Genomic DNA, 14,372 nt, shown 5'->3' with positions numbered 1-14,372 from the left:
GTCTGAAGCAAAATGCTTCAATGATGAAAGCGATGGGGGAAATTACTTATTGCAACGTGTATTTTGAGAATATTTTCAACATTGGCATATTCTCATTAAACTTTACGAGATACCACCCTTCTCAACAAAAAAATACTGCATTAACTTTTTTTCACTACCTTCACTGAATATGCACAAACTATGAGAAGCTCATACTAATGGTAGCTTCTAGTATGCTCTGCAGATGGTGATAGTGCAGCATTGATAGACTATCCATTAGTCATATCTGAGGAAGTGAAAGAAGAAAAAACTGTTTTAATACAAATATATGTGTTTTCATACACAGGTATAATTTTGAAATTCTAGTGAGTTATTTTGTTGTTGGGTCAGTGTTGTCCATTTACTTTCCTTTCTCAAAATACTAATACTATTACTTTGTGCCCTCAAAGAAATTTTACTCTTTAGTTGCAGATGCATAGACTGACTATCAGTGTCAGAACTTTTCTTTGGTGTTTGTTCATTGGTGGGTTTTCTTCATCTCAAGGTTAGAGACCGATTTGAACTAAAATCTCCAGTAAAAACCATTGAAGACTTCATACGAAGATTCACTCCAAGTCGCTTGACCTCTGGATCTAACAGCAGCAGTTCCTCTAGTCTAGCTACAAGCAAATCAATGCACAGATTTGGTCTAAGCACGCTTTCGTCTACATCTACGGACAGCACTTTAATGAAACTGGAAGAGAAGCTGGCATACTCTGCACAGATGAATAACAATGGCTACAGCTCCCAGCAAGGCAGGATGGCTGTGGGGGGCGCACCTGAGGAAGGAGAACTCCGTTATGAAGCAGAGAGTCCAGATGAAGCTGCTCTCGTCTATGCAGCAAGGGCATATAACTGTTCTCTGGTTGGAAGGCTGTCTGACCAGGTATCAGTGGAGCTACCTCACCTGGGAACCTTAAGCTTTGAAGTATTACATACGCTGGGCTTTGATTCCGTCAGGAAGAGGATGTCGGTAGTGGTCAGGCATCCTCTCACAGATGAAATAAATGTTTACACTAAAGGAGCAGATTCAGTTGTTATGGATCTTCTTCTCCCCTGCTCTTCAGGTACACCTCTTACTTACCTTTGGGGGGGAGTTGGGAGGCAATTAGTTGCTGAAGATCTCATCATATCTTACTGCCTTGTTTAGCAAGTAGACTTGCATGCTTTTAATATTGTAAATTGGCAATCATTACCCTTCTTTTATAATACTTTGTAATTATTGCAAATTTTCTGTTACAAATTACTGGTTCTTTACCTCACAAGAATGAGTGAAGATAATTTCTGTAGAAGATCTTCTACTTGCAAGCTTTATTTTAAAGGAATTCCTTACAACTCAGCCAAAGCAATTTACATTTCTTTATGAAAACCTGCCTGGCAGTGCTTGGAAAATTGAGTATTTCATATGAAACTGAAGTACTTTTTATTGCTGCTTCCCTCTGTTTCATTTGTAAGTCCTTACATCCTTTTGCTGAAATATGTTGCATTAAGCAGCACATTTTTTCATGTTCAACTATGATGCTAAAGGGCAGTGTGAATCAGCCATCAAAACAGAAAGGTTGTGGCAAAAGACAGAGAGATGTTGTTCAGACAAGAAATCTTGGCTTCAAATACATAATTGACTAGCAAGCAATAGACACGTAGCTGTGAACATGGAATTTCCCTAAAGCATGTAGAATTCTCCAGCACCCAAATGTCCTAGGAAGCAGGGACAGCTTTAAATAGCTAATTGTAATCAGTTTGTCTCAAGAAGAATCCTGTAAGTTTTCAGAAGTTAGAGGAAACTCATGGGTTTCAGTTTGCATTAATCAGTTTGCATCTAATTTACTGCATTTTCAACACTGAATTTCATGCAGTGTTTAAAGATTTTCCCAACATGAATGGACAGAGCCCCAAAGTGCTAGAGGTACTTCCCATGTTTCACTAAAGCATTGACTTTGTGGTTATTTTGACATTAGTTGGAGTAAACAATTGTGAAAGGCTTATACTGTGTAATTTTAGTTTAACGAAACACAGAAAAAATGTTGGCATTAGTTTTCTGGTTTCAGCCATATAAATCAAAGCTGAGCCAAAAAAATTAAGAACAACTTGTCCTTAACTGACAATAAAGTATTCATGAATAATTTTCTAGCAAAGATCTGATATCAAGAAGGCATGTAGAGCATCTATGGAAACGTCTTTCCTTCCAAACTACTAATAGAGAAATTTTAGCACTAAAAATTTCTAATACCAAGAAAATAATGATTGGAAATGAGTTTCTCACAGTGACAACTAAGCATTTAGAAAAGAAAAAATATTTTATGCCAGGTCTTAAATTTTTTGCCACCATATAACAGACTGTGTTCAAAGCTGCAATTTCCCTTCACAGTAGACTCAATGGATTAAGGAATTTTCAGGAAATTTCAGGGAAAATTTTACCTAGGACCCACCTAGATAAAAACAGTAAGGCCAGTTAGAAAATTTAAAAATGGCAACATCATCAAAGGTGAAGGAAAATATACATTAGATATTAGGAAAAAGTTTTTCATGGAAAGAGTGATAAAGTACTGGAATGGTCTGCCTGGGGAGGTGGTGGAGTCACCATCCCTGGATGTGTTTAAAAAAAGACTGGATGTGGCACCATGGTTTAGTTAAGGGGTCAGGGAACAGGTTGGACTTGATGATCTTGAAGGTCTCTTCCAACCTATTGATTCTGTGATTCTGTGATAAATGTTAGAAAAGAAGCAGAGTTCCTGAAGGTCACTGTGGGAATGAGCAGTGTCTGTAGCTGGGCAAATACAGATTCCACCATCATTACAGGCAAGCAAATTGAAAGTGGTTCTGAAATTTTGCGGGAAGTTTTTTGTTTTGATTTGGGCTTTTTGTTTGTTTGGGGTTTCTTTAGCCAAATTGAACTATGAGTTCTGGTGTGCTTTGTTTTTGCAAGCAATGTAAAGTGCAGCCACTAGAACACCATAAGCTGTTCCCCTTGTTTTTTCTAGTTCTCTTGAGCCCCTGCTGTCTTCAGTAATTCTGTATGTTTCAGCAGATCTCTCTGAAAATCATTTGCCATTTCTCTTGAGTGTCTTTCATGCCTAGAACTGAATTTGCTGTCTCTGCCTGCAGTATCCTAGTGTCAATGGATGTAGAGGGAACCTCAAAAGATTTATGCTGTGGCTGTTATCTATATCGTGGGGTCTGTCATTGGTTTTATCCAGTTCACTGGTGATGGTGGAACATGTGTATGAGAGGAGATGTAATGCTACAAGAATTCAGTCATTTATCATTTTAAGGAAATAACTAAAAAGTGAATGGAGACGACAGCTAGTCCCCCAACTTGGTCTTTGCTCTTGTAGTGCTTCAGGGACATGTGAACTGTACACTAGTCAAGAGTGTGTCTTCAGACTTCTGCCCTTAGACTGAAGGACCAAGGCAGCACCATGTCTGTAATCTCCCAGCTCAAATGCCACATGGCATGAAATAAAGATTCCTGTTTGTAAGAATAAGTATTTTATAATATGATGAGAGAAGCAGCCTGAAATCAGAAGCAGAAGTATTATGTTTTAGCTTCCTTGTGTCTTATAGAAAAGTATAAAATGTCATGAGCCTCAAAATTAAAAAAGATTATTAATTGACTCCATTTGCTCTGCCTGTATATCTGACTCTGGTTAAGACTGCGGAACTTTGTGTATTCTGATAGCAAATAGATATTTCCAAAAGCCTTGAAATTATTCCCAAGAGTGTATTGTTTTCACTTTATCTCAACAGTCACCATGTTCATAAATAAGAAAGTTACTGTGTGAGTCAATACGCAGCTCGCACAGGAGCTGTGAACATAAATCATTGAGAAAACAATGATTGCAGTGGCTTGCTGCAGCTCAAGATTATGGAAGGAAATGAAGAAGTAGAAGGCCACTAGCTCTCTATCATTCTTCTGGAGGAGACTTCCTTGCTGTTCACTGACATGGGGCATGTGGTCACACTGCTCAGAGCAGACACTTCATCCCAGCTAAAAAAAAATCTCCACAGCTGGGTTTTGTCAGCAAAAGATACCTTCCCTCCTTCTAACTTCTGAGCACAAGATAAATGTAGGGTAGGACTGATAAGGCATATGAACAGCTGTAAGGGGCTTTAGCTGTCATTGGCATGCTGGAAATGAGAACTTGCACAGAAAATAGTATACACGTCTCTACTGTACAGTTGCTGTCTTTGTTCACCGAAGGAGGTATGAGCATTTAACATTATGATCACTGCATTAGCACCTGTGGTATTTAGACAGATCTGAAGTGATTAACACTACTTAACCTTAAAGGGATAGAAACAGCTTTTGATGTATTTAAGCACCTATTGAAGTTTGCATCATTTAAAGTCAGTGAGCCACTGAAATAGCCACTCCCATAAGAAGATTTCTTGTGGGATATGCAAAAAATATGGCATTTTTCTCTAGAATGTTAATATATCACAATAAATTGGGAAGAATGCTTGCCTGCTTTATTGTTCTAAAGTTAAAAAAAAAAGCTCACTAATACAAGAAGCCTCAAAGAAGGTTTGCTTGAGTACTTCTCCCAGAAAAAAAAAAAAAATCTTACATTATACAGCAAAGTCACATGTGCCAAAAAGGTTATAATGCACTAATAGAAAAAGTAGCAAATACAATGCACTAATAGAAAAAGTAGCAAAATGAAACTGTTTCTTATATGCATATTTCTGTGTAGAGTGTAAGAAAGGGCTTTCCAATTGCAAATAATCCTTGTAGGGATGTCCTTCTGGAATAATATATCTGTATTGTCCCTTTGAGACAATCAGTGGTGACAGCATAGGTAGTATTAATAGGTAGATGGGCAGGCCCAAGAGAATATTCCTACCAGTCAGTATTCACCAGATGACCTTAATCAGATTGAACTGAGATGAACATATGCAGGAAATACCACAATCTTCACAGAGTCCCTTAGGAACAACTATGTACGTATATTCCAAGCTTTGCAGACCTAGAGAGGACAGAAAACTCTTTAAAGGTGAGAAAGTAGCTGTACAGTGAGTTGGATGTTCTGATACGTGGTTGAGATAAATGGAACAAAACCCAAATATTTGGATTCTGAACTCACTGTTCCCTTATTTCTATAAAATCAATATATGTGTCTGTGCTGAAGCATCTGAATGCCCAATTACACACTCTGCTGCTGTATAAATATATATAAGTTCTGAATGCTATGTAACTTTGTAGACAGACAGATATATGTATGCAGTCAACATATAGCAAGATCAAAGTCACTATGAGTGCACACTGGGTAAACGGGCACTGAAAAGTATAAACAGTAAGATACTTATGCCATCTAGTTTATATACCTGTATTAAGTGTTTAATATAATGGCATAGCACCCGTAGGCTCTCAGTATGAGAGGTGAGCACATTCAGTGCTGTATGTAGTAGGTCTCTCAAAGTGCCCAGACTTTGGGTGAGAAGTGGTTACCTGACTCAGTTACTAATTACTGTGCAAGTACTAGTAACTCAAATATTGCACTTAGGAACAGCTCCAGTTACAGAATTATATCCTGAAATTATTCTACATCCCCCTAAAATATTCAGACTTTAGTAAAAAAAAATCTATCACATCAGGGAGTAGGAAAACCTGCCAGAAGGTACCAGTCATTCTCACTCAATGGCTCCAATCTAAAAATTACCCCCTTGTATGTTTACTTAAGTGCTAACCTTGAAATTCATATTATTAAAGATTACTACTACAGTACCTTTTTCATGAACTTGTCTTAATCCTAGATTATAAAAAAGATACATCATTGCTTGTTTTTAATTTTCTGAGACATCATTTTTTGTAATAAGATAGAACAAAATGTGCAGCCATCATATTTAGTACTCTATGTTGATCACAGAGTGAGCACACTGCACCAGTCCTTGTTAAGGAGAGAAAAGAAACAGATGCTCAGTCCTCATTTTGAGTAGTTACACATGGCTTTAAGTGGAGGGTTAAGCTAAGTGGAAGTTTTGCTGATGCATCCAAGTAGAAGCTAGCTGTGAGGTCTGCAAGTGCAAATTCTGCTCTAAATGAAATCACAGTCACACCCAGAATTTCTTGTGTTGATTCAGGCTGATAGGAAGTATCAGTACAGCAGTAACAGACAAAAGGACCTTCATGCACTTAGATATCTGAAACAGAGCACTGTTTCCACTTCTTTCAAGATATTAGCCTAGGTGGAAGACTGAGTGCTATTTTTAAGTGTTGTTTTTCTGCACATGATGAGATGTGAAGAAATGGAAAAAACATTTGCTAGTAGCGTATTTGAAATCATACTTCTATTTCTGACAGTATTGTTTGCTGTGAAGATTATCATGATTTCTTAAAATACTCAGGTGGAAGAAATACTTGAGTAAAAAAAAAAAAAGTCTTTCTCACATACATTCACTGTGACTTTTTTGAAGAAGGAAAACAGAGAAGAGAAAAGAACAAAAAGACTTTTTTTTTTTAAGTGAGTGTTTTACTTGACTTTCCCAGGAAATATCAACACCTCATTAAAAGTATCAGTTATAAAGTGCTGGTACAGTAAGCACTGTATACAAGTTTTTATTCTCTGAGGCAATTCAGCTGCTGTTATTTTTCAACAAGTAATTTATGGTTTTACTCTTATCTAGATGACCCTCGGGGCAAACATCAAAAAAAAATCCGAAGCAAAACCCAGAATTACCTTAATCTTTATGCTGTAGATGGGCTGCGGACTCTCTGTATTGCAAAAAGAGTAAGTAAATGCAGGCTTTTACTTTGCTTTTAAGGAGAATCTTTACGAAGATTACTGAAGGTATTTATTATTTTATTGTTCTTGATTCATAAGTTCTTTTTGATTTTATTCAGTAAAGTATGAATGCCCTTGTATCATATTGACTGTGTCCTCACATACTCTTTGTGATAGGTTCTCAGCAAGGAAGAGTATGGCTGCTGGTTAAAAACTCATTTAGAAGCAGAATCCTCTATTGAAAATCGCGAAGAACTTCTGTTTCAGTCAGCACTGCGGATAGAGAAGAATCTGCATCTGCTAGGTAATGAAATGAGAGCTGGACATGAAATTAAAATGTGATAAAAATTCTGAAAGCTTGGCTATGAAATCCGTTCTTTCACTTAGATTGTTTCTGACAGTATAGAAATTGGCTTTCGTGGGACTTTATCATGGCTGTCATGTGCAGCACCACAAAGGAGTAGGATCTAATTAACATAAAAGACATACTCTGTTTTCCTTGCTCCTGCCAACATTAGATCACTAATGAAATAAGTGGAGTAATACCAGGGATGAATTTGACACAATCTCCTAAATGGGAACTGCTGCTCTAAAGACGAAGAGGACTTGGCCCAAGCTATGTACAGAATTTCATTAGTTCAGTGCTGCTTCAACATGCCAGAGACTTCTCTGACTCCAGGGGCACCAGAGACATGCACAAAGCAAAGCTCACAAACTGCATCTGTGAGAGGCATCAACTTTCATATACATCAGGTTCAGCACATGCACCTGGGGCCTTGTATCCTGTGGCAAGGGGTTGCAGTTAAAATGAGTGTATGTAAAAAAGTATTGCAAGAGCCAAATCATACTCTTTTGAGTTGAGATGCTGAAAGACCTTTACTAATTGCCAGCATGGATCTGGGAGACAGATCCACCTCACCCAACTTTTAATGCATCTACTACAGGTCTCTAAGGCTCAACATATAACCAATGGAGAGACAAAAAAAAGTGTAGTTCATTTGGTCTGACGTAGATATCTGCATTAGGATTAGATGAGTCATGCCCTGGAAGTGTCTGGTTCTCTTCCCTGACCTAAAGGGAGGGCATGAGTTGCCTAATTCAGACCAGAGAAATCAAGATCCCACCATGGGTGTACCTGTTAGCTCTGGCTGCAGTCTGACCTAAAAAAAATGAAAAAAAAAAGTGAAATTGAGCTGCCGGACAAGTAATTGAGCTCTGGCCAGTGGTAAACTATCAGTTCAGTCATTCCCCAAGAACCTCATACTGTGGTTTGTAGCTTGCAATGATCAGCCATCATTAGGTTGTGGGAATAAAAATTCAGCCTGGAATATATTTTTCTTTATTTAGATAGCAATAGCTTTCCCAACATTGCCCTAAGAATGTGTTTTCATGTAAATGGCTGGTGCTCAGACTTAAGGGGACTTCTGTTGTTAATGCTTTTTTTTTCAAGGAACAAACATAGAATAAATAATTAGCTGAGAAAAGTTTGTTTTGTTTTTCCTGTTGTTCCAAGTAACTTGCATGCCGGTCACTTCCTCATTTGCTAGTGGCAGGGCTTCCATTTCCTCACATTGAGTCTCTCTGGCACTCAGTGGAGCACTGATGTACCAGTGGTGACACTGATCTTGGTCCTGAGTGGCTTTTTACCACTTCTCTTATATATAAGTATCTTGCCTCAGTCAATTGATTTCTGTAAGCTTAAAACAGATACCCAGTCTTTTATAACAGGTAGAAAGATGCATTGAAAGCATGAAAATACACATTTTACTCTCACATCATGGTCAACAGATTTATGATTTATTCTCTGCTATATCTCATTTGGTCACCAGCATCTTTCTGCATGAACAAAGAGCAGCAACAAGGCACTAAAAGGTTTATATTTGCAGTCTAATCTGCTGTTGCCAAGCTGCAGTCCTGCTGTTAGTCCCCTTTAAAAGATGAATTTCTAGTGACCCACTTTCTTCTTGCTGAGAAAAGGCAGTTAAGACCTTTAGGAATGGAACTGATCTCCAAGATCCAATAGCTTCTCTAGCAACATTCAGCAGAAATTACATAGATACGAAGCATAGAGACAATAAGCCTTGTGAACCTCTGGGACTAGGAGTGGCATCTGGTGGCTTTTGACATTTTGAATTCTGGATTTGTTATTTACAACTGTTTACCACAGCTACTTTCCTTTCTTCCTCATCAATACCCCCAAAAAGCTGCCCAAATCTTGCAACCATTGGTAGTTTAGCTGTCTCCCACTAAAAGTGGCTGCTGGTCTGTTTGTTTTGGGTTTTGGTTTGTTGGTTTCTTTTTTTTTTTTTTTTTGTAATCTAATCTTAAAATTTAAGGGCAACCCTTGATGTTCATTTAATATGGAATATTTTGCTTTTTTATGTGCTTAGGTGCAACTGGCATAGAAGACCGTTTGCAGGATGGTGTTCCAGAAACCATTGCAAGCTTGCGCAAAGCTGGGTTGCAGATTTGGGTTCTTACTGGAGACAAGCAAGAAACAGCTGTTAATATCGCATATGCCTGCAAGCTACTAGACCACGATGAAGAAATCATCACTTTGAATGCTGAATCACCAGTAAGCAGATCTAGTATACAAGTTGACTAATTAACTAGTTTTGCTTTATTTTCGACTTGTACAATTAAAAGTTTGATGGCTTTTTTCCTTTTCCTTTTTTTGTCTTTTTTTTTTTTTTTTTTACTTTTTCTTTTTTTTTTTCTTTTTTTTTTTTTTTTTTTTTTGCTTCTTTTCCTGCTTCAGCTATAATTTTCAGGTAGGACATGTCTTTGAATACTTTTCAGTGAATCATGCTTCTAAACCATCTATCATCACCTTACTGAAAACATGTAACTGTGTGTAGTGAACTTCACCATGAATGAAAATATACCATATCAGCATAAATCACTTTCTTCAGTATGCATTCTCAAAACATCCCTGTTTCTCTGTATTGGCACTAATGAGTCTAAAAGCAACCTGTTATTAAGTACATGTTGAGAAATAAAGCAACTGATAACCTGTTGAGAAATTGTGCTTTATTTTATGCCACTTAAATGTAATATTTAGATAACTCAGTCATTCATGTTTTCTCAGGTGGCTTTTTCTCTGGAGATAGAAGCAATATTTAAATTTTGATGCTAATAGTGAGAGGCAGAAAACCACATCTACAGTAATGCCTTGCTTCCTAACAAACCTTTTCTAATCCTTCTGAATTACTGATCTTTCCTGTGCTCACCTTGTTGCAAGCAGTCACAAAGGGTTTACTGATACAATACAAGGAACCAGACTGACAGTGTTGTAGTCTTTTTATGGGGTGATAAAATTGGACTTCAGATCAGCAGAGGAGAGGTAGGCCATCAGTATTCAGCTCCAATTTCTTTCAAAAAGGAGGAAGAGATAACAGTATTTTCCATTCTTGGGTGTATCTACTAGACTGGTAAATTAATTTTCCATGGTTTTTCTTTTTAGTCATACTTTGCTGTAAGACCAATAGCATTTCTTTTAAATGTTCATATATTCTCAATAACATCTTCTAGTTGAGTATGGCTAGGAGAGAGATTTCAGCTTAAATAACCTTTAATTGGCCTTTAACAATGCATAACTCTTTGATCTGAGTTGTGGGCGTATACATGGTGTTCATCACCATAATGGTGTTCATCACCATACTTAACTTGGTACCAATTATATATAATTTCTCAGCACTGTTATCCTGAGAAGGAGCTAAAAGAAATTTAGCATACAAAAGTGCATGTTAAAGAAGAGTTAGATTTTAAGCCTTTCTACTCTTTACTGTTGTCATACCTTCTGCAAGAATTAAGTGTGTTCAGAACAAGTAGAAGGTTATTAGAAATTAAAACTTAAACAGCACAGCAAATAATACATTCCCCATGTATAGTTATGCCTAAGCATACAGCAAACAGAAGCCTTTGAATGCATGTTCTTTTCTCTCAAGCATTTTTATTTTGAATTTCTTTTCAGGAGACATGTGCTGTCTTGCTGGAACAGTGTCTGCAATGCGTAGAGTCTAAATTTTCAAACAACACAATAGATGGAGCTACTGGAAACATGACTGTTGGGTTCACCCCTCTCTATCCACCCTCTTCCTCTGTGCTTTCCAGCTTGGGCCTAGTCATTGATGGAAGGACTCTAGCTTATGCCCTGGAACCCACACTAGAAGATAAATTTCTTGCACTAGCCAAGCGATGCCGTTCAGTCCTGTGCTGTCGCTCTACCCCACTCCAAAAGAGCATGGTAGTGAAACTAGTCAGAGACAAACTCAAAGCAATGACCTTGGCAATAGGTAATACCTCAGTTTATTCTAGTCTACCTTGATGTATACCTTGATGTATGCCTTGATGTGTCTTGAAAAATTTTTTTTTTTTTGACGTGCAACAGGACCCTCCCAGCTGCCTAACAACTGAAACAGCCTTTCAGTTTTGTCTGAAAACATGTTGGACAATTCTAATATATTTATTCTAACATATTTACTCAAAACCAACATAGAACTCTGGAACAGTATTTGGGATTTCTTCTTACAGAAGTTAGGTAATCAAGACTCCTTTATGCTAAGAGGTTTGGACATGTCTGAACACAGCTGTGAAGAATTTGGTTATCTTATGCTGTGCAAAACAGTGTTTTGCAAAACACCATTTTGCAAAAAATTTGTGCTCGGTGCTGTTTCATTTGGTCATGCCTAAACTCAAGGTTCTGTGTTTATCATCACAAGTCAGCCTTACTTGGCCTTGTCATTACAGAGAGTGGATTTACAACTGGTGTCATAACAACAGTTACACTTTTCCCCACCTAATCACTCAGCTGGCAAAGGGGAGACTTTGGCAGTCCATCTTTCTTGAGTTTGACAGGATCTTCCATGTTTCTATGATTTTTACACAAGTCAACCAGCTCTTCTTTTCCTATCTCAAGTTTAGGTTCATGTTTCATTAGAAGATACTATTTCAGCATATACTGTTAGAAATACAGTTGCTTTCATCTACCTGTATTGGTTAATTATAGCTGGAACACATATGGGTGGGACCTGCCCATGAGAAACCCTAAGTATGTATAATAATTGCCAGATTTGTGTGACATCAACATCACCAAGTATGTGCTGATTATCACAGTCTTCATGCTTAGTATATTATATCTTGCTCAAATATGCCTCCCTCCCTCCCACTGAATTTATATCTTTGGCTAACTGACTGTGGATGTAATAATTTGCATATGTTGTAAAAAACATCTGGCTTGTTAACTTGAATTATCCAGAATGCTTAAAAACGCTAGTGGAGACTAGGCAGCTTGAATGTTCATTCTTTCTGAGCATCTTGAGCCTACAAGTTGAGCTTCAGCTCCTGCTCTGGCTTAAAGCCTACCTGTATGCATCCTCCCTTTTAACCAACATGAGCTAACTTGGGTTGTAGCCTGAAGAAAAGGAGACTCAGGGGTGACCTTATCACTCTCTACAACTTCCTGAAAGGAAGGACTACTTCCTTGTAGTCAGGTGGGGGTTGGTCTCTTTCTCCAGGCAGCAACTGACAGAATGAGAGGTCACAGTCTTAAGCTGCACCAAGGGAAATATAGGTTGGACGTTAGGAAAAAGTTTTTTACGGAAAGAGTGATAAAGTTCTGGAATTGTCTGCCTGGGGAGGTAGTGGGGTCACCATCCCTGGATGTGTTTAAAAAAGATTGGATATGGCACTCAGTGCCATGGTTTAGTTGAGGTGTTAGGTCATGGGTTGGACTTGATCTTGAAGGTCTCTTCCAGCCTTGTGATTCTGTGAATTCTGTGATTCTGTATTACACATTCAGAAAGACATCACCTTTGTCTGGTGAGTGGATACCACTCTTACACATGCCAACAGCAGGGAAACTGATGACATTGGCTTTAGGCCTTCTTGCACATTTAATTCTTGTCATACATGATTGGAGGCAGACGCTTAACCAGGAAGCAGAAGTATTGTGGATGCTCATTCTCATCTTTCTACTGTTTACTATTGGTGCCGTTCAAGCCCGATACCTGAATTTTAGGTGTTATTAAAAAGAGATGGATTTGTGTTATTGTTTCTTTCCTGTGATAAAAAGGTCTAAAAAGATCAGAATGTCTTGGCAACTTTGCAAGCTTTGAACCTTATATTCTAAAGGTGTATCCTCTCCTACTGCACATCTCCCTTACTCTACCCAACCAACACTTAGTAAATGTCTCTCTTACTATACTCAACAACACTCAGTAGCAAGAGTTTTTCCTTTGGTTTTTTGCTACCAGCTGCTGTTGGTCTGCTAGTGACAACAAAACTGCATTTTGTCATCTTTAGGTGATGGTGCTAATGATGTCAGCATGATCCAAGTGGCAGATGTTGGTGTGGGGATTTCTGGTCAAGAAGGCATGCAGGTAATGTTGCTCATCCAGTGGAAAGCACTCCCATGAGGGCATGAAACAGCCACTTCCTGCAGGTCAGATTGTTCAGACTGCCTCTGGATAGTCAGTACAAATAAAGGAAAAGCACCAAGTTGTGCTGAGGAGTGCCAGTTTTGTCTTATAAGGGCTCTCACAGCTTGAGTTTGTGAGCTTGAGCTCACACTTGTTCTGAGATCTGCCATGAGTTTAGAAACACTCTGTCTTCTCAGGAAATTGAACTTATCAGCTCTCTAAGCAATATGATTAAATAATTAGCTAAATAATTGTTTAAGGGAGAAAAAAACCCCTCAGCTATGCACTAATTAGTAAATAAAGGTTCATCTTATTCCCCTCTCTCCTGTATTGCTTGGGTATACTTCTTCTATGGAGTGGCTGCATAAGCCAGTACAACTGATATAGCTATTTGCATGGTGTGGTGGTGACCTTTAGCCCAGCTACACACACATCTCAGTCACTCAGTTTATTCAGACAGGAAAACAGTAAAGAAAGTAGAAATTGTGGCCCTTTGCAGAGCCACTGCTCCTCACACCTTATAGCAAGTCTTGGTTTGGCCACATTTCCAGTCACAGGGAATAGCAGGATGAGGGTGCTTGCCTTGTAGTCTTCTGAATGTGTTCCACCTGTGATTACTGCATTTACCACTGTGTAAGAGGCACTTCTCTCATCCCCAGAAGAGAGGATGTATGTGTATAGGATGTATGTATTATCTCAGCCTCCTCTACTGCTAGTGCAGCTCAGTTGCAGTCTTAAGACCAGACGTGGCAGTAAGACACAGAGAATGAGGAGTATACCTTATTTCCACAACCTGCTTTGTATTTGGGCAGGCTGAGTGCAAGAGAAAACAGAGTAGCTGAGTATATGTCAAATAGCTCTACCAGGAAAGTGGGAAGTGTTTCCATCCTGAGGACCTGAGCAGATGAGCATGCTCCTTAACTTAGTTACCAGTGGGTGGTTCTCTGACCCAAATTGCATTTTTTGCAACATTGGCTGGATGTTTTGCTCAAAAGGGAAAGAGGCCTCCCTCACACAGTGCACAAGTTGGCTATAGAGTTTTATTTCATGGAATTTCATGAATGCTGTAATTTATTTGGGTCAACACACAAACTTATAAAACAAAAATTTAAGTGAGCTATGAACTTGGGTATCAACTTTATACATTTTCTGACTCCAGATCAGCAGAAGTGAGGACAGGTCACTGGATAAAAGTCTGTGGATATTTTTGTTA

The 14,372-nt window shown here is 38.3% G+C and overlaps 1 protein-coding gene across 1 annotated transcript in view; it reads left to right on the top strand.

Annotated features, from left to right (window-relative positions):
- ATP10A (ATPase phospholipid transporting 10A (putative)) overlaps nucleotides 1-14,372 on the top strand; it is a 108,816-nt gene that overhangs the window by 82,833 nt on the left and 11,611 nt on the right. Inside the window, exons 10-15 of the mRNA XM_041418202.1 lie at nucleotides 524-1,085; nucleotides 6,643-6,746; nucleotides 6,918-7,044; nucleotides 9,131-9,315; nucleotides 10,714-11,035; nucleotides 13,044-13,120. Of these exons, the coding sequence (XP_041274136.1) occupies nucleotides 524-1,085; nucleotides 6,643-6,746; nucleotides 6,918-7,044; nucleotides 9,131-9,315; nucleotides 10,714-11,035; nucleotides 13,044-13,120 (1,377 nt within the window). The remainder of the gene's footprint in view (nucleotides 1-523; nucleotides 1,086-6,642; nucleotides 6,747-6,917; nucleotides 7,045-9,130; nucleotides 9,316-10,713; nucleotides 11,036-13,043; nucleotides 13,121-14,372) is intronic.

The sequence above is a fragment of the Onychostruthus taczanowskii genome, unplaced genomic scaffold (genome assembly GCF_017590055.1).
Source record: "Onychostruthus taczanowskii isolate IOZ18803 unplaced genomic scaffold, ASM1759005v1 scaffold58, whole genome shotgun sequence".
Taxonomy (NCBI): domain Eukaryota; kingdom Metazoa; phylum Chordata; class Aves; order Passeriformes; family Passeridae; genus Onychostruthus; species Onychostruthus taczanowskii.
Note: the sequence above shows the minus strand (reverse complement) of the source record. Positions and strands in the feature narration are given on the sequence as shown.